The 21,030-nt window shown below is 40.9% G+C and overlaps 1 protein-coding gene across 1 annotated transcript; it reads left to right on the plus strand.

The window, feature by feature from the left end:
- Positions 1–327: 327 nt before the first annotated feature.
- On the plus strand, positions 328–17,300 carry LOC107831209 (uncharacterized). Its single transcript, XM_075249328.1, has 2 exons — positions 328–1,097; positions 1,328–17,300. Exon 2 carries the CDS (start codon positions 7,369–7,371, stop codon positions 8,731–8,733), a length of 1,365 nt encoding a protein of 454 aa, XP_075105429.1. The 5' UTR covers positions 328–1,097; positions 1,328–7,368; the 3' UTR covers positions 8,734–17,300.
- Positions 17,301–21,030: the final 3,730 nt, after the last annotated feature.

Raw genomic sequence — 21,030 nt, forward strand, 5'->3', positions numbered from 1 at the left:
GTTAAGCTTTTGCTGAAAGTCATGTTGAACTACAATCTTTTTTCTTTTTCTTTTTTTATTTTTTGACAAAGTATGTTGTGTGAGCACGTAATTTTTGCCCTGTACGAATTACTCCCAAAGAATTCAAAATAAAATAATTTTTATTTTTGTATGCAATTTTGTAAATTTTCATGATATTTTCTGTTATTGTTTGCATTTCTTTGTGCATGTTTATTTGTAAAATTAATGAAAAATACAAAAAAATATATATTGTAGTTAATTTTAGGATTTACTTTGACATTTTGGAATTAATTAATAAATATATGAAAATTTTAAAAAATAGGTATTTTGCATTTTTAATGTTTAAGTTAAATTGTGTGATTTTCTTTTAATTCGATATTTAGGTATTTTGCATTGAACTCTTATAAGAACTTGAATTGAAACTGTGTTGATCAATTGTTTGGACTACACTTCCGTTAAAAATGCTTGGGACATAATAATATTAGTTAATAAACACTAAGTTAGTGAGATTGTAAAAAGGGAAAGACAACTAGTAGTGAAGACAACACTTGCTGATTTTAAGGGTTAAAGATAGTATAGTTAATTGTTCACTAAGGCTTAAAATAAAAATAAAAAAAAGATTTGAAAGCTTATAAGACACAGAGACCCTTCCTCAAAAAGGGAGGAGCGGCGATTCCGATTTTGGCTCTTCTTCCTCATTTTCTCGTGGGCATCAGGAGAGAACCAGAAAAAAAAAACAATCCTCTCTCACTCCTAAGAACGACCAGACCTCTCTCACTCCCTCCCCATTTTCTTTTTCTCACTCACACACGCAAAGTCATAACAAAAATAGTTAAAATTTCTGAGTTCAAGCTTTACACTCTAGATTTAAAAAAAATACATCTAAAGAAAGAGTAAAATAAGAGTGGTCTCAATTTCTGCTGCACTACCTTGTGATTTCTGAGATTTTGAGCTATCTTTTGGGCTTGGAATTGAAGCCGCTCTTGCTGGGTTTGTTGTGGCTGAACATTGGCTGGACTAGTAGTTGATTCTTCATACCTAGTTTCTCTTTGACCTTTATTTGGTCGTGGATTCTCTGTTTGATTTCAAGTTACTAGGTATGTGACTATACCTTTGAGTTTTGTTAAAATGTTAATCAAAAATCTGAGTTACATGTTAGTTTGTTATTTGATATGAGATTTATCCACACTGGTGTTAGTTTGTGCTTGTTATAAATATTCATGCCGTCACTTGTTTGAGTATAATACAGAGTATTGAAATAGTCTTTAAGAGTTCTGCTCGTTGGTGAGTTTAATGCTTATTTCCTATCTCAAATTCTGGTGGCCAGATTTTGAAAGAGAATATGGCTTCTTTGGGGCAGCTCCTTCAAGTCATTTTTCCTTTAAAAAATGGTGTATATTATACTGATACATGGGGTGAAAATGATCACTCCTTTAATTACCTCCCTTGGTCTCTACTCTTGTTTAACTCTTGAAATTGTTGTCGAAGGCACAATACTTAAATAAGTAAAGGTGAAAATAAAAAAATAAAAAAAGCAAAACAAAATTCCATAAAGAAAAGAAACAGAGGGATGTATATGCTTAATTACTGATAGTTGTTTTATTATGTATGTTATCACTTAAGTTTAATATGAACCTGACCTATCTGTGTGCTCTTTCAAACATAATTCAAGAAGAGTTAGAAGTTGCTCTTTCCAATTCAATCACAATGGGAAAATATTTATATAGTTACTGTTGGCATGGACATAAAATGTGAAAGGAGCAAATTTGGCTTCAAAGATTTAGCTTGAATGTTATAAACACTTGTTGCTTCCGGTCAAGTATATTGTTTAATCCTCACTGTATTTTCAATTTCTTAATAACTAAAGGTGATAATCTGGTTAGTTTTATTACTACTATTAGTGCTAAGATCTGTTGCTCCCAGTCACGTGAGTTTTGGTTTTATCTAATGTTATTAATGTGTTTGGTTGATGAAGGTTTATGGTAGATCCTTTGCCGTATTTAACTCCTTCATTCATGTCATTCACTGTTTGTCCGCTCCCTTATGGCTTGGGAGATGAAGAACATATGAACATCGTAGCTTGCTTTAGGTGCGATTAATTTTAAATCATTATGGTCATGGGTACGGTTCCCGTGGCATGGTCATGATACGTAAATCTCAATCGAGGCGTGCCATTAGTTGAATTTTCATGGCCCTCGCAAAGTTGAAAAATGTGTAGTTGCTTTAGGTGCGTATTTTAAAATTTACCTTCCTAAACTCGGGTGCGCATTTATGTGACCCAAATCCAAATCTCAACAACATTAGATAAAATGTGTTACGGACTGCGGGTGCATTTATGTGGCGTGGTTCAATACGTATTTTAAATGATGTTGCAATCTTCCTAAAATGAATAAAAGCGGTTATAAAGTTAAAATTGAACCATAGGCTAAAACGTGTATTAAAACCAGATAAATAAGTCGAATATGACAGTTGAGCGACCGTGCTAGAACCACGGAACTCGGGAATACCTAAAACCTTCTCCCGGGTTAACAGAATTCCTTATCCGGATTTCTGGTTCGCGGACTGTAATACAGAGTCAATCTTTTCCTCGATTCGGGATTCAACCGGTGACTTGGGACACCATAAATCTCCCAAGTGGCAACTCTGAATTAAATAATAAATCCCGTTTTGATTGTCCTTTAATTGGAAAAACTCCCTCTGCGCCTTTGCGGTGGCGCGGGTGAAAAAGGAGGTGTGACTTCTCTGGAGACTCTGCTGGGGAAGGTAGCCCAGAATCTTTGGTTCAGGGTTCAGAATTCGAGCTTAGATAAATTGTTATATTTGGATTTATTTATTATCTGATTCTATTACATGTTTTGTCCTAATGTGCTAAAATGTTGCTTTTACTGCTTTGATATTATCTGAACTGTATATATAAACTGCTACGAAATCCCTCTCTTCTCTCTCTTGAGGAGTGCACGCTGGTCGTGACTTCTTTCTGTTAGTGTCATATTCCAAAATAGAACGAGGATTCGGATGAGTTGCAAAACCGGATGATCTTTTGGTTACCAGTACGCAGTTCCCATCCCCGGCTCGAGTTGTCCGCTCGGGTAAGCTATGTCTAAAACAAACACCCAGGATAAACCTAGTATAACAAAACCTCATGCCGGATCCCTAGTAGTAACGCTTATTTGCATCATGTGCACTTGACTTAGGGGACTCAACACAGGAGTTGGGTCCGTCTAGGACAAGCGACCTGAAATGAAAAAGACCATTCTGCTGCATCCTGTTTGTTTCACGCATTTATTTGCTGTAGACTTGCATGCTGACCGGCTTCTGAAAATACTGGAATATCAGAAAAAGAGAAAAAGAAAATAGCAGTGTAGAGAGATAATTCTGAGTTACCGGCGAACTTTGCCAAAATTTTGTGAAAAAAAAATATTTTTTTTAGTAGACAAGTCTTGTTGTAAGAATTAGTTTATTGTCGTTACCCGAACTACGCCGGTTTGATTCTCACAGGATGTGAGATACGTAGGCAGCCTTCATCGGGTCCAACCTCCCCTTTTGCAAAAATAGCCAAAAAATATCAAAAATTTTAATCTTTCATCATAAATAAGTCGGGTGATTCCATTCTTGTAAAAATAGCCGAATGTCCCTAAAAAGACGTCGGAAGGCTGTTTTTGCAAAAATAGCCACTTTTTGTCATTTGTAAGGTTTTGTTCGGTTGGTAAAACACAGCCTTTAAATCTTCTTCGAAGTGCTGAAAGGCCGTATTGACAAGACCGGAGTTTTATTTAAATGTGTGTCAATTTTATTTTATTCTTTCTTTGAGTCCAATGAGTGTTAATCACCCCAAACAAACATACAGAATGAGCCCGGGTCCAAGTTTGCCGGTAACAGTTAGGAGCAAGATCCCTTTGGAGTTGCGCTTGTGGTGGGAGGATTTGGAAAAGTCAGAGCGAGATAAGATCAAATCACATCTGGGAGGCCTCACCAGTTTGTTGAACGTCAGACCCAGATGCGACATCATAAAAGCTTTGGTTATATTTTGGGACCCGGCCCACAACGTATTCCACTTCTCGGATTTTGAACTCACCCCAACCTTAGAAGAGATAGCAGGTTATATGGACATTACTGAGGGGCTAAGGCACAAATATCGGATTGCTCCAAGAGCCGTCAATTCGCACAAGTTCATGGATCTACTGAAGATAAGCAAGGGAGTCCCGTACTCTGAGTTGGATAGAAGTTTTTCTACTCTGCAGTTCATATACCAGAGGTATGGGCATATAGGATGGTTCGACGATCTGGAAAGCGGGGTTTACAACAGAGGGAATCGGACAAAATGGGATGAACATAGGCGGTTCGCCTTCATGGTAGCATTCATGGGCATTGTGGTGTTTCCTCGGAAAGACAGAAATATTGATTTGAAGGTGGTTGGAGTCGTCAAGGTCCTAATTACCAACAACAAAAGCACGCTTGCCCCTATGATAGTGTCCGAGATATACCGAGCTCTCACAGCCTGTAAAGCCAGGGCAGACTTTTTCGAAGGATGCAATTTGTTATTACAAATATGGATGATCGAGCACTTGTGTCATCATCCTCAGTATATAAGCTATAGATCTACAAATGAAGGTTGTATTGAAGGATATAACACGAGGGTTTCAGGGCTCAAATTGCCAGAAAGGTCTGAAGACTGGGTATCTTGCCTTCGCGCCATCACTGCAGCACAAATAGGGTGGACATTGGGTTGGCTTCCTGTTGAAGAAATTGTGTACATGCCCGCCACGGGTCCTTACTTCCTCTTAATGGGACTCCGAGGCATTCAGCCTTATGCGCCTTATCGGGTGATGAGACAGTTAGGGAGGTGTCAGGTGGTACACCCAGATGAAGATCTCAGTGTTTATGCAATCGAGGTTAGCACCAATGGCAAATTTCAGGAAGAAATCGTTCGTTCTATATGGAATGAATGCCAGTATTTAACGGTAAACACTCGAGTGCGCGACCTATCCAGAGGCGAAGTCTCACCTGCTTATATCGCCTGGTACAGGAAGAGAGACGTTGTAAGGGACGAGCCAGAACAGGCAACCAAAAAACCTCACATTCAAGAGTTCGTTGAGGCGTCACAAGAACCGTGGGACTAGTTGGCCAAAGAGCGCGAATACCGGGCCGAAGTAGGCAAGCTGAAACAACAGATCAAGGATCTGAAATTTGAGAACAAGGTGCAAGTTGCTGCCGATGAGGGAGAGAAGAACAGGTTAGCCCAAACAAATGAGGCTCTCAAGGCTCAGATCCGACAAATGAGGATAGATGCTGACAATCAGCAAAGAGTCGGTCGGATGAAAGATTGATTTACGGACTAAAGAAGGAAATCGGTGAGTGCCGGGATGATTTGAAGAAATCTGAGGGTACCATAGCACAACTCCAGGTACAATGAGCAAAGAGAACGAAAGAGCGCACACAGTACCTACAGCAGGCAAGGAAAGATTATGAAAAGACCATTGTCAGTCTAAAAGGGAAAATGACCACCCTCAAGGACAAGGCAGCTAAGCAAGCTGAAGCTTATGAAATCAAAAGTGGACACTGTTACGATTTACTGGCTCGAATGGAAGATGAAATACGGTAGCTGCAAAGGCAACATCTCCAGGATTCTCAGGTTTTGGGGGGCTGTAGGGATCAGATAAGGCGCCTGCTCATAGAAAAAGGTCGAACCAGGCACAAGATTGGGACTATTGCCCATGCCATTATTAGGAGATGCAGAATGTGCGAAGACATGACCCGCTCTACCTTCATGTCAGCAATAATGATTTTCGTCAAGCGGACAATGTACTAACAGGAGCAACTTGAAAGGGATCTCGCAAGTAAGCCCGCGGCAAGGCCGAACGATGCCTCGCGGGCACCAACTTTTGGAGCTTTAATGTATTCATAGTTCGAGTTAGTGCTTTTGTTTTTAGAGTCTGTTGTCTGTCTGTATATTCTCTTTTGCATCAAAATGTGTTAGTAGTTTTTTTTTAGTCCGTAATTGGTTTTACTTCGGGTTGTTTCTCCTTTTCAAAAAATGTTTAGTTTGTATTATAATGTTTCAGTAAAGAAAATGGAAAATTCCCAAAATTTGCTTTCGCATTTATGTGTCAGAACTACGCACGGTCTGATTCATGCGGGAACATGATACGTAGGCATTCCACATAAGATTCGACCACCACTAAAAAAGGAAAGTTTGAAGGCACTTAAAAGAAGTTGGAATGACGCATGCAGTCAAAACAAAGACATGATAGAAATGGTTAAACTGCTTAGGAACATTGCATCCCCAACGTGAAATTGCAATATGTGTTAAATTCTAACGCTAACAAGTTTGTTGTTGATCCAGAGATTTCGAAACGATTAGCTCGTTAGAACGTTCTGGCAGATTACCATTACCACACAAGATCTAAAGGGCCCATTCCAAAAAGCATGTCTGGTTCGGACAAAAGTGTTGAGGAGGAAAAAACGAAGATGCAAATGATGAAGGAGGAAGTAGACAGGTTGAGACAAGAGATAGCTGGGATGCACCTAGCCTGGGCTAGGGGACAAACATTATCAATCCTTCCCCCTACTCCTACCCTCTCACCGGCTCGGACTTCGAAACACCCTCCCACTGGTCCATCAACGAGCTTCCCCATTGCCCAATACTATCAAGGGGAAATTTCCTATAATCCCCAAGCCCCACCACCCAAACAAAACCCTCCTCTACCAACTGTTCCTGTTTTCGTGGTACCTCCACCCGCCACATTGCAAAAATCATCCGATGAACCAGTGTTTCAGGTTCACTACAACCAATACTATCCTCCCGAACTCACCTTCAAAGCACCCGAGCCATACACTTACACCCCTCACCTTCAGCTCCCGGCAGAAACTGAGAGGCCGGCTAAGAATCCGGAGCAGGACGAAGTGCTTCGTAAAGTGAAAAGCCTGGAGCAGTCCTTCAAGAATATGCATGGATTGGGTAGCCAAGTAAGTGTGACCTATAAAGATTTGTGTCCCTTCCCCGATGTTCAATTGCCGGCAGGTTTTAAGATGCCAAAGTTTGATCTATATGAGGGACATGGTGATCTCATGGCGCATATATGAGGTTTCTGTAGTAAGATGAGAGGGGCAGGTGGAAAGGATGAGCTGATGATAGCTTATTTCGGTCAAAGTTTAAGCGGGTCCGCACTGGAATGGTACACAAGGCAGGATCCTAGCAGGTGGTATACCTGGGACGATCTAGCACAAGCATTTGCAGGTCACTTCTAGTATAACCTTGAGATCGTCCCTGACCGTCTCACACTGTTGAAACTTGAGAAAAATCCTAGAGAGAGCTTCAGGGAATTCGGATTCCGTTGGAGAGAACAGGCAGCAAGAGTCGATCCACCAATGAGGGAAGGTGAAATGGTGGACTACTTCTTACAAACTTTGGAGCCAACTTACTTTGGTCACCTGGTGACGTCAGTTGGTAAATCTTTTAACGAAGTAGTAAAAATGGGTGGTATGGTTGAAGAGGGACTCAGGTCCAACAAGATAATGAGCTATTCGGCAATCAAGGCCACAACTCAGGCTATCCAAAGCAGCACGGGAGGTGCGCTCGGGAAAAAGAAAATAGAGGAGGTCGCAACAGTCGAAGCAGGTACTTGGTCCAGATCCAGAGGTCCTTCCCCTCGCTGCCAACCTAGACCCCATCACCAAAATTATCCACACACTCCATACAACCCTCCACAACCCTATTATCCACTGCAAGAGCCACATTTCTCCGTCCATCATGCCCAAACTTACACCCAGCCTCCGGCTCGCCCACAATGGCGTGCGCCGTTTCCCCAGAATACATATCCACCTCCACAAAACATATACCCACCTCCGCAAAGCACATATCCACCACCAAGGGCCTACAGGAATCCTTCAGGGCTAGGCTTCCGCGGAAATCAGGCTTTTAGAAATGAAAGGGTGCACAGACAGAGAACATTCACTCCACTGGGAGAAACCTATACTACTCTATTCCACAAATTGAGGCAATTAGGCCTATTGAGTCCTGTAGAGCCCAAATTGCCAAATCCCCTTCCCAAAAATCTAGACCACTCGGTAAGCTGTGAATATTGTTTGGGGGCTCCCGGACATGATACTGAGAAGTGTTGGAAGTTGAAGACTGCCATACAAGATCTTATTGACACAAATAGGATCGAGGTTCAGGCACCAGAGGCACCTAACATCAATGAGAACCCGTTGCCGGTGCACCATGAGGCCCACATAATCGAACTAGTGCATGAAGGAGGGAAGCCCAAGAAACCCTCACAAACGGTAATGATGATTCGTGCCAGTCCAAACAAAAAGCCGACCAGTGGAAAGGCAGTGGTACAGTTGGGAAGGGTAGATGACCAGCCAGTTGTGGTAATGGGGAAAGGTTCGTCTGTTGTTGTGAAGAAGCCAGAGCCGGTCAAGGTAGTGCTGCAGGGATTATCAAGCACACCAGTGTTAGTTGTGAAGGGGGCCCGTATAGAACCAGTTGTTATCAGGCCAGTAATGCAGTTGCTGATAACAAGTGAGAAAGCTGTGCCCTGGAGCTACAGTCAAGTGACTGTGATGCATAAGGGGAAGAAGGTTGTGGAAGAAGTATGCGAGGCCCAGGGGTTAACTCGTTCGGGAAGATGTTTTGCTCCCGTAGAATTGAGAAGAGACAATCCTATAACCATAAAGAAGCCGGTGACAGAGGAAGAAGCAGAGGAGTTTTTGAAGAAGATGAAGGCATAGGACTACTCCATTGTAGAGCAGTTGAGGAAGACCCCGACCCAGATTTCGTTCCTATCCTTGTTGATCCATTCAAGCAATCATTGCCGGGCATTAATGAAGATTTTGAACGAAGCCCATGTTCCGAACAAGCTCTCAGTGAAACCATTTGGAGAAAATAGTGCACAAAATCTTCGAGGTAAACCGAGTGACATTTTACGACGATGAGTTGCCAGTAGAGGGTTTAGAACACAACAAAGCACTCTATTTGAGTGCGAAATGCGAAGACTCGGTGGTCACTCGAGTACTGATTGATAATGGGTCCAGTGCCAATATCTGTCCTTTGGCCACTCTGAACAAACTGAAAGTTGATGATGATAGGATTCACAGGAACAACGTCTGCATCCGAGGTTTTGATGGGGGTGGTACTGACATAGTGGGTGATATCATACTGGAATTGACAATTGGCCCGGTTGAGTTCACCATGGAATTTCAAGTGATAAACGTGGCGGTGTCGTATAATCTTCTGTTGGGGAGACCCTGGATCCACGCAGCCAAAGCAGTGCCTTCTACACTACATCAGATGGTAAAATTTGAATGGGATAGACAAGAGATTGTGATACACGGGGATGACGGTACAGGCGCCGTTAGTGATGCCATTGTGCCCTTCATAGAAATCGACGATGACAAGGGCCCATGGGTTTATCAGGTTTTTGACGCAGTCTCAGTAGACAAAACTCCTAAGGGCGGGGGCCTTCCACTTCCCAGAATCTCAGTTGCGACCGTCATGGTAGCCTTGGAGATGTTGAAGAACGGGTTTGTGCCAGGCAAAGGTTTAGGGGCTGATCTTCAGGGTATTGTTCAGCCAATTTCTTTGCCCAAGAACCTGGATACTTTTGGGCTGGGATTCAAGCCTACGGCAGCAGATGTAAAGCGGGCCCGAAAGTTGAAGAAGAAAGTTTGGGTTCTTCCCAAGCCAGTTCCACGTCTTTCCAGATCATTTGTCCAAGCAGGTATTAGAGAGTTGTCGGTCCCGAAGGTTCTCAGACCACTAATCGGGCCAGATGGAGATTTGAATGAGGGCTTTGAAAGGTTGTTCGCTGATGTCAACATGATAGAAGCTGGAGAAGGTTCCAGTAAGGCAGACATACAGTTTGTGGGGCCTAGGACCAATGTCAACAATTGGATAACTACTCATCTTCCTACCCGGAGGGAGTCTTGGTAGTAGGCTCTGGATTGTTCTTTCTTGTTTTCTGGATTATTCCAGTGTTGTAATCCAGTTTTTGTTTTATTTTTTTTGTATTCGGCAAAAGTGTAAAACTCTGTTATCCCGCAGTTTAATAAAGTGAAAGCTTTCTCTCTTTATTTTTGTTTTAATTCTGTTTTCTTCTTTTCTCTTTCTGAACAGTTCTCTTCATACTGGTCCTAATGACATGGCATGCACAATGGATCTTCAACCTAGTCTAAAAGATCAATCTGATTCCGAACTAATTGTAAAAAAGGTCGATTATGATGATGAATCGGAATACGATGAGGATGAAGCCTTTGAAGAAATAAACAGAGAATTAAGCCAGTTCGAAGAAAAACCCAAGCCCAACTTAAATGACACAGAAGCTATCAATTTAGGGGATGCAGACGATATCAGGGAAACTAAAATAAGCATCCACATTGAACCAAATATCAGGGAAGAACTAGTCAAAGCACTCATTGAATTCAAAGATATTTTTGCATGGTCGTACGATGACATGCCGGGATTAAGCACTGATTTAGTGGTTCATAAATTGCCCACTAACCCGGCATGCCCTCCCGTCAAGCAGAAATTGAGGAAGTTCAAGACAGATATGAGTGTGAAGATTAAAGAAGAAGTAACCAAGCAGCTGCAGGCAAAGGTTATTCGGGTCACTCGATATCCTGATTGGTTGGCTAATGTGGTGCCAGTGCCGAAGAAAGATGGGAAGATCAGAGTGTGTGTCGATTACCGCAATTTGAATAGGGCAAGCCCAAAGGATAACTTTCCGTTACCCAACATCCATATCTTGATCGATAACTGTGCCGAACGCGAGATCGGGTCTTTTGTAGATTGCTATGCGGGGTAGCATCAGATTCTGATGGGTGAAGAAGACGCGGAAAAGACGGCTTTCATTACACCGTGGGGGACTTATTGCTACCGGGTAATGCCATTTGGTTTGAAGAACACTGGGGAAACGTACATGAGAGCAATGACTACTGTGTTTCATGACATGATACACAAAGAGATTGAAGTATACGCGGACGATGTGATCATAAAGTCCAAGCATCAGGAGGACCACGTAGCAGACCTAAGAAAGTTTTTCCAAAGACTTCAAAGGTACGATATTAAGCTCAACCCAGCCAAATGTGCATTTGGTGTTCCATCTGGAAAGCTGTTGGGATTCATCGTCAGTCGGCGAGGTATTGAGCTGGACCCGTCAAAGATCAAATCCATCCAAGATTTGCCACCGCCGAAGAACCAGACAGAAGTAATGAGTCTGTTGGGAAGGTTGAATTATATCAACAGGTTTATCGCTCAACTCACAGCAACTTGTGAACCCGTCTCGGCTACTGAAGAAAGATGTCGCGGTAGAATGGACGGCAGAATGTCAAGAGGCATTTGACCAAATCGAAGGATATTTATCAAATACACCTGTGTTGGTTCCACCTGAGCCGGGGAGACCGTTAATTCTTTATCTAACGGTCCTAGAGAATTCGTTTGGCTGCGTATTAGGGCAACACGACATTACAGGAAGGAAGGAGCAAGCCATCTATTATCTCAGCAAGAAGTTTACAGGCTATGAGGTTAAGTACACTCAACTCGAGAGGATATGTTGCGCCCTAACTTGGGTAGCCCAGAAATTGAAGCATTATCTGTCATCATATACTACTTATCTCATTTCACGCTTGGATCCACTGAAGTATATTTTCCAGAAGCCTATGCCTACAGGGAGGTTAGAAAAATGGAAAATATTGCTCACGGATTTCGACATCGTCTATGTGACGAGGACGGCCATGAAAGCCCAAGCATTGGCTGATCACTTGGCCGAGAATCCTGTTGATGAAGAATACGAGCCCTTGAGGACGTATTTTCCTGATGAAGAAGTAATGCATGTAGATGAGTTGGAATTATCTGAGGAACCAGGTTGGAAGCTCTTCTTTTATGGAGCCGCAAATGCGAAAGGAGTTGGAATAGGAGCGGTACTTATTTCTAAAATAGGACATCAATATCCTGTTACGGCACAGCTACGTTTCTATTGTACCAATAACATGGTTGAATATGAGGCATGCATTTTGGGTTTAAGGTTAGCTGCGGACATGGATGTCCAGGACGTCTTGGTCTTTGGAGACTCGGACCTCCTGGTGCATTAGATTCAGGGTGAATGGGAAACAAGGGATTTGAAGCTCATACCATATCGACAATGTTTGCACGATTTGAGCAAGTGATTTCGATCAGTGGAGTTCAGACACATCCCAAGAGTTCACAATGAGGTTGCCGATGCTTTGGCCAATTTAGCATCGATGTTGCACCACCCAGACAAAATTCATGTTGACCCATTGCATATTCAGGTTCGTGAACAACATGCTTATTGCAACATGATAGAGGAAGAAATGGATGGCGAACCATGGTTTTATGATGTCAAGGAATACCTCAGGATGGGGATATACCCGGAATAGGCACCGGAGATAAAAAGAGAGCCATTCAGCGATTGGCAAATGGATATTTCCTTAGTGGAGGAGTGTTGTACAAAAGAACCCTAGATTTGGGATTACTGAGATGTATAGATGCTGGTCAAGCCACGACAGTTATGACAGAGGTATATGCTGGAGTTTGTGGGCCACATATGAGAAGATATGTGTTGGCAAAGAAGATTCTTCGAGTAGGGTACTATTGGCTCACTATGGAGTGTAATTGTATCAATTTCGTGCGAAAATGGCATCAATGTCAGATACACGGAGATTTGATTCATTCTCCGCCGACAGAATTGCATACGATGTCAGCACCATGGCCATTTGTTGCCTGGGGCATGGATGCCATTGGACCTATTGAGCCGGCAGCTACCAACGGTCATAGGTTCATTCTGGTGACCATCGATTATTTCACTAAGTGGGTTGAAGCTAAAACTTTCAAGTCGGTAACCAAGAAGGCAGTGGTAGATTTTGTTCACGCCCATATCATCTGTAGATTTGGAATCCCGAAGGTGATCATCACAGATAATGGTGCTAATCTTAACAACAATTTGATGGAAGAGGTATGTCAGCAGTTTAAGATTACACACCGCAATTCCACCCCATATCGTCCCAAGGCAAATGGAGCAGTTGAGGCAGCCAACAAAAACATAAAGAAGATACTTCGGAAGATGGTAGAAGGTTCGAGGCAATGGCATGAAAAATTACCATTTGCATTATTGGGTTATCGCACTACTGTTCGTACTTCAGTAGGTGCAACTCCTTATTTGTTGGTATACGGAACTGAAGCAGTAATACCGGCGGAGGTTGAAATTCCATCCCTTCGGATTGTCGCTGAGGCTGAGATTGATGATGACGAGTGGGTCAAAGCCCGTTTGGAGCAGTTGAACCTGATTGATGAAAAGATATTGGTAGCTGTGTGTCATGGCCAGTTGTATCAAAAGAGAATGGCAAGAGCATACAACAAAAAGGTGTGTCCCCGGAAGTTTGAAGTGGGCTAGCAAGTGCTGAAACGCATCCTCCCACATTAGGCTGAGGCAAAGGGCAAGTTCGCCCCGAATTGGAAAGGGTCATTCATTGTAACCAGAGTGTTGTCCAACGGCGCTTTATGTTTAACAGATATCGAAGGGAAATGCGTCGACATGGCCATCAATTCTGACGCAGTTAAGAGATATTATGTATGATTTCTTTTAATTGTAATTGTTGTTTGTTTGTATTTGGCATTTATCGGAGAATGAAATGACGGAGGCAATTCCTTTTTCTATCCAAACACTTTAACCTTTGCTTCCCCTTTTGAGCCTTATTTATTCTTTCATACCCCTCTTTTGGAATCAATAATGAAAATGAAAGAAAAAGAGAAAAAAATAACGATAATAAAGAAAAAAGAAAAGTCACAAGAAAAACAAAGGAATTGGGAACTACGTTTGACCTGATTCCTCAAAGAGGATACGTAGGCGCCTCACGGCTCAGTCATAGTGTAACATAGTGTAAAAAAAAAAAAGAAAAAAAAATCCCCAAGCAAGAAAAACTGGGGCAGAAGTTGTGTTTGTAATTTTGGAAAGAAAGTTTGATTCCAAGAGTTGTACTGTTTTACCCATCAAAATTATTTTGAACTTTTGATACCCATTTTCCTTTTAGCCATACACAAAAAACCCATATTGATGTCCAAAAAAGACCTCCCGATCAGCCTCCGATAAGTGCCAAGTCAAGCAAACGGAAGTCGGAAATAACACTCTGATCCCCAGCAGAGAAGAGGATCATAAAGTGGAAATGAATTGATAGCCGAAAAGAATCCCCAGAGAGAGTCATATCGGCAACACTCCAATCCCCAGCTGAAAAATAAAATAAAATGAGAGAGTCTTATAGGTGAAAACCTGCATAAGCACCATAAGGCGACGGAAGATGAGAGAAATAAAACGAGAGAGTCTTATCGGTGAAAACCTTCACAGGCACCATAAGACGACGGGATTTGAGAGAAATGAGGGAGTCTTATTAGTGAAAACCCCTCGAAGGGCACTATGAGGCGACAAGACAAGATTGGCGGGAAGGATCCGCAGTTGGCAAAGAGTTGAGTGCTTATTTATCCCCGGCAGGATGAGGCCGCCCGAAAGATTGATTGATACAAATAGACTAGGTTGATTAATCCGAAATGCACGACATGATTGTTGGGATCGGTTATATCATTCAGATAAGTTCTTTTCTTTCTTTTTCCCCAGTATTTGTTCAGAAAGACTTCTTTTTTTTCTATCTTTTGAAATCATCATTTTTCATTTTTGGTCTAAAGACTTTATCTCCCCAACAGTTTGTTTTTGAAAAGGATTTTCAGAGCTTACTACCAGTTGCCAAAATGGTGCAAAGCAAAATGCGAATAGGACAGGCCAAAGATAAGGCGACAAAGCGAAAAGAAGTTGGTCGCAAGACCAAATGATGAATGGGTCTAGATCCCAAGAGGACCAAATTTCCAGGGGAAGTTGGAGAAAAACGGAAAAGAAACAGTTAAAAGGTTATGAGGATCCCCAACAGATTTGCGAGATACAGGAACAACTCCGACAGATTCTCGACCAAGTTCCGCAATGGTCGGACAACACAGAGCGGGGAAGGAAGAGAAAAGAAAAACCATCCCCAGCAGGAGTATCTTCCTCAGCAAATAATATCATCCCCAACAAGTTTTGTAATAAAACGCAAAGCAGGGAAAGGGAGAAGGGAAAAACCATCCCCGGTAGGAGTGGCACAACCACTCACCATGTTTTAAACTAACAAATTTTTCTTTGATTTGAAGCAGGGAAAAGAAATGTTATTGACAGCGGGAAGACATGGCCACAAAAAAGATTATCAAACTGGGGCAGAAAATTTTCTCTCATTGCAAAAATTTTCTTTAAATCATATACCCACTTGGGGAAGATGGAAGATAACACAAATTTTGAAGGAAGTGGAATTCCCCGCAGTTTACGGGAGAAAGAATACAAGTTTTAAAGAAAGCAATCTTGGAAGAAGCAAGATAACCCAAGTTTTAAGGGTAGTGGTCTTTGAATCAGTATCATCCCCACCATTGTTAAAGGGAGGAAAGTAACTAGTCTTAAAGAAGGAAGATAATTCCCCAGTAGTGTTATCCCCGGTAGGTTTCAGAGAAGTGAAAACACCAGCTTGAGGAAAGTAGCTCCAAGTGGAAGGAAGACACCAACTTTAAAGGAAGTAGTCTGTGAAGAAGGAAAATAACATAGTTGTGAATAAAACACCGGTGTTGTCCCCAACAGTTTTCGGAGGAATAAGACACCAGTTTTGAGGGAAGCAGTTGAAAGAAGATGATTCAAGTTAAAGGAGTCAGGAGCCCGCCTGGAGAATGGAGGCTGATTTATTTTCAAAGTTGCTGATGAAGTCAGGAGCCCGCCTGGAGAATGGAGGCTGAATTATTTTTAAGTTGTTGTTGGAGTCAGGAGCCCGCCTGGAGAATGGAGGCTGATTTATTTTCAAAGTTGCTGATGAAGTCAGGAGCCCGCCTGGAGAATGGAGGCTGGTTTATTTTCAAAGTTGCTGATGAAGTCAGGAGCCCGCCTGGAGAATGGAGGCTGAATTATTTTTAAGTTGTTGTTTGAATCAGGAGCCCTCCTGGAGAATAGAGGCTGATTTATTTTCAAAGTTGCTGATGAAGTCAGGAGCCCGCCTGGAGAATGGAGGCTGAATTATTTTCAAGTTGTTGATGAAGTCAGGAGCCCGCCTGGAGAATGGAGGCTGATTTATTTTCAAAGTTGCTGATGAAGTCAGGAGCCCGCCTGGAGAATGGAGGCTGATTTATTTTCAAAGTTGCTGATGAAGTCAAGAGCCCGCCTAGAGAATGGAGGCTGAATTATTTTTAAGTTGTTGTTGGAGTCAGGAGCCCGCCTGGAGAATGGAGGCTGATTTATTGTCAAAGTTGTTGATGAAGTCAGGAGCCCGCCTGGAGAATGGAGGCTGATTTATTTTCAAAGTTGCTGATGAAGTCAGGAGCCCGCCTGGAGAATGGAGGCTGAATTATTTTTAAGTTGTTGTTTGAATCAGGAGCCCTCCTGGAGAATAGAGGCTGATTTATTTTCAAAGTTGCTGATGAAGTCAGGAGCCCGCCTGGAGAATGGAGGCTGAATTATTTTCAAGTTGTTGATGAAGTCAGGAGCCCGCCTGGAGAATGGAGGCTGATTTATTTTCAAAGTTGCTGATGAAGTTAGGAGCCCGCCTGGAGAATGGAGGCTGAATTATTTTCAAAGTTGCTGATAAAGTCTGGAGCCCGCCTGTAGAATGGAGGTTGTTAAATTTTAAGTTGAAGGAGTCAGGAGCCCGCCTGTTAGAACGGAGGTTGTTATATTTGAAGTTGATGAAGTCAGGAGCCCCCCTGCAGAACAGAGGAATGCACGTCAAGATCAAGTCAGAAGTCAGTAATGCGGAGGGTCACAACAAAAATACCCCCAGCACGAATCCCATTTCAGAAATCAGAAAGAAGACTACAAGAGCAAGTCGAAGATATATAAGATTCTGTAATCATTAGTTTAGTCTAGCTTTTGTTTTCTTTCTAGCAATGGTGTAATAAGGAGGTCAGTAAGCAGTAGTAGCAGCAGTAACAGCAAAATCACAGTTCCATGGTAGTCCCAGCTACCAAAACTTCCCGAACTACATTGACCTGATTCCCTTTTATCCAGGGATATGTAGGAAACCTTTGAAGCAGAGGTTCGGTCAAAACTTTCAAAAACAAAATGCTTCACACGGAGTATTCAAAAGGGCGAAAATCGCTCGTATCCACTCACTTTATCTTTGCACGAAACCTCTTCGTATTTCCGGACAAAGAGGGGCAGCTGTGAGCACGTGATTTTTGCCCTGTACGAATTACTCCCAAAGAATTCAAAATAAAATAATTTTTATTTTTGTATGCAATTTTGTAAATTTTCATGATATTTTCTGTTATTGTTTGCATTTCTTTGTGCATGTTTATTTGTAAAATTAATGAAAAATACAAAAAAAAAATATTGTAGTTAATTTTAGGATTTACTTTGACATTTTGAAATTAATTAATAAATATATGAAAATTTAAAAAAATAGGTATTTTGCATTTTTAATGTTTAAGTTAAATTGTGTGATTTTCTTTTAATTCGATATTTAGGTATTTTGCATTGAACTCTTATAAGAACTTGAATTGAAACTGTGTTGATCAATTGTTTGGACTACACTTCCGTTAAAAATGCTTGGGACACAATAATATTAGTTAATAAACACTAAGTTAATGGGATTATAAAAAGGGAAAGACAACTAGTAGTGAAGACAACACTTGTTGATTTTAAGGGTTAAAGATAGTATAGTTAATTGTCCACTAAGGCTTAAAATAAAAATAAAAAAAAGATTTGAAAGCTTATAAGACACAGAGACCCTTCCTCAAAAAGGGAGGAGCGGCGATTCCGATTTTGGCTCTTCTTCCTCATTTTCTCGTGGGCATCAGGAGAGAACCAGAAAAAAAAAACAATCCTCTCTCACTCCTAAGAACGACCAGACCTCTCTCACTCCCTCCCCATTTTCTTTTTCTCACTCACACACGCAAAGTCATAACAAAAATAGTTAAAATTTCTGAGTTCAAGCTTTACACTCTAGATTTTAAAAAAAAAATACATCTAAAGAAAGAGTAAAATAAGAGTGGTTTCAATTTCTGCTGCACTACCTTGTGATTTCTGAGATTTTGAGCTATCTTTTGGGCTTGGAGTTGAAGCCGCTCTTGCTGGGTTTGTTGTGGCTGAACATTGGCTGGACTAGTAGTTGATTCTTCATACCTAGTTTCTTTTTGACCTTTATTTGGTCGTGGATTCTCTGTTTGATTTCAAGTTACTAGGTATGTGACTATACCTTTGAGTTTCGTTAAAATGTTAATCAAAAATCTGAGTTACATGTTAGTTTGTTATTTGATATGAGATTTATCCACACTGGTGTTAGTTTGTGCTTGTTATGAATATTCATGTCGTCACTTGTTTGAGTATAAAACAGAGTATTGAAATAGTCTTTAAGATTTCTGCTCGTTGGTGAGTTTAATGCTTATTTCCTATCTCAAATTCTGGTGGCCAGATTTTGAAAGAGAATATGGCTTCTTTGGGGCAGCTCCTTCAAGTCATTTTTCCTTTAAAAAATGGTGTATATTATACTGATACATGGGGTGAAAATGATCACTCCTTTAATTACCTCCCTTGGTCTCTGCTCTTGTTTAACTCTTGAAATTGTTGTCGAAGGCACAATACTTAAATAATTAAAGGTGAAAATAGAAAGAAAAAAAAAGCAAAACAAAATTCCATAAAGAAAAGAAACAGAGGGATATATATGCTTAATTACTGATAGCTGTTTTATTATGTATGTTATCACTTAAGTTTAATATGCACCTGACCTATCCGTGTTCTCTTTCAAACATAATTCAAGAAGAGTTAGAAGTTGCTCTTTCCAATTCAATCACAATGGGAAAATATTTATAAAGTTACTGTTGGCATGGACATAAAACGTGAAAGGAGCAAATTTGTCTTCAAAGGTTTAGCTTGAATGTTATAAACACTTGTTGCTTCCGGTCAAGTATATTGTTTAATCCTCACTGTATTTTCAATTTCTTAATAACTAAAGGTGATAATCTGGTTAGTTTTATTACTACTATTAGTGCTAAGATCTGTTGCTCCCAGTCACGTGAGTTTTGGTTTTATCTAATGTTATTAATGTGTTTGGTTGATGAAGGTTTATGGTAGATCCTTTGCCGTATTTAACTCCTTCATTCATGTCATTCACTGTTTGTCCGCTCCCTTATGGCTTGGGAGATGAAGAACATATGAACATCGTAGCTTACTTTAGGCGCGATTAATTTTAAATCATTGTGGTCATGGGTACGGTTCCCGTGGCATGGTCATGATACGTAAATCTCAATCGAGGCGTGCCATTAGTTGAATTTTCATGGCCCTCGCAAAGTTGAAAAATGCATAGTTGCTTTAGGTGCGTATTTTAAAATTTACCTTCCTAAACTCGGGTGCGCATTTATGTGACCCAAATCCAAATCTCAACAACATTGGATAAGATGTATTGCGGACTGCGAGTGCATTTATGTGACGTGGTTCAAGACGTATTTTAAATGACGTTGCAATTTTCCTAAAAATGAATAAAAGCGGTTATAAAGTTAAAATTGAACCATATGCTAAAGCGTGTATTAAAATCAGATAAATAAGTCGAATATGACAGTTGAGCGACCGTGCTAACACCTTCTCCCGGGTTAACAGAATTCCTTATCCGGATTTCTGGTTCGCGGACTGTAATACAGAGTCAATCTTTTCCTCGATTCGGGATTCAACCGGTGACTTGGGACACCATAAATCTCCCAAGTGGCGATTCTGAATTAAATAATAAATTCCGTTTCGATTGTACTTTAATTGGAAAAACTCCCTTTGCGCCTTTGCGGTGGCGCGGGTGAAAAAGGAGGTGTGACATAGAATCGTCACAACTTAAGGAGCATTTCTTAATTTATTTGACAATTTGAAGTTGTAAAACTTACACATTTGCTCAAATTTTCAACTAGAACTAAAATTCGAAAATTCTCGAAGTCCAAATACTTCTTAACACCAAGGCAAGACTGTTCCACTTTTTTATTATTAGTAAAAGATAGGCAAGTTGCACAAGAAAGAGTAGAATATGAAGAAAGTCTCAGAATGTAGCACTACATATTCTAGCTGCTGGAAACAGGCACCAGTGAACCAATGCTACTCTATTACTCAACGGCAAAATTGCATTCACTTTCTTTATCTATAGAAAACCACCAAGAACTATGAAACGGGCTGAATCAAGGAGTTCAGTAAAAGAGGTTCATTTTGACCAAGAAGCTTTCAGGATTTTAGTACAAACAACATCAACATGTGCTTCCTTACCATGTTGATTAAATCAGAATTTTCATCTACTCTTATCACTAAATTTCTTGATTAGAGCCGGTGCAGAATATCAGATTCTTTTGGATTCGTGTATTTGCTGCCTGCCCATATGTTCAGGAGGGCGTGGCAGCCATTAAATTTCCGAAGACTGAAATATAGGACATTGTGATCCCACCTTAGCCAAGCAGCTTGCCTCCTGTTGTACTCGGTCTCAAGGAGATTCCTGAGTCATCCCTCTATAATTATATTTTTCACCTTCCCCTTCCAACACATAAGGGTCAAGCAGGCTGTTCCAGGTCGCGACTTATCTTGAGTTAAAGAATTTCCTGGCCAATCAAAAGCTGCAATATCTCGATAAGACCATATAATCCCTTACATAAGATCAGGTCCTGGAATGTTCAAATTCGGAACTAAGTTTGAGTTCTCCCATATATTAAGAAAGAACTTAATATCAGCAATTAAAGTACAAGTGGAAATCAACTACTCCCCCAGACAGTGGCTAAAAGCATAATCAACCACTCTTGTTCGAATTCATATGACATTGTTTCCTTCTTTAAGTCCATCCGGAAAAAAGGGGCACATTTCTACATTGTAGACTCTTTAATATTAACATTCCTTTTCTTTTTTTCTTTTTTTCATTTTTTGATACTTCTATAGTTGTAAACTATTTAATCTTAACATTATCAGTTTGATTTGATGACATACTCTTACAGGAGTTGACATGGGA

Source organism: Nicotiana tabacum, chromosome 3, assembly GCF_000715075.1.
Source record: "Nicotiana tabacum cultivar K326 chromosome 3, ASM71507v2, whole genome shotgun sequence".
Taxonomy (NCBI): domain Eukaryota; kingdom Viridiplantae; phylum Streptophyta; class Magnoliopsida; order Solanales; family Solanaceae; genus Nicotiana; species Nicotiana tabacum.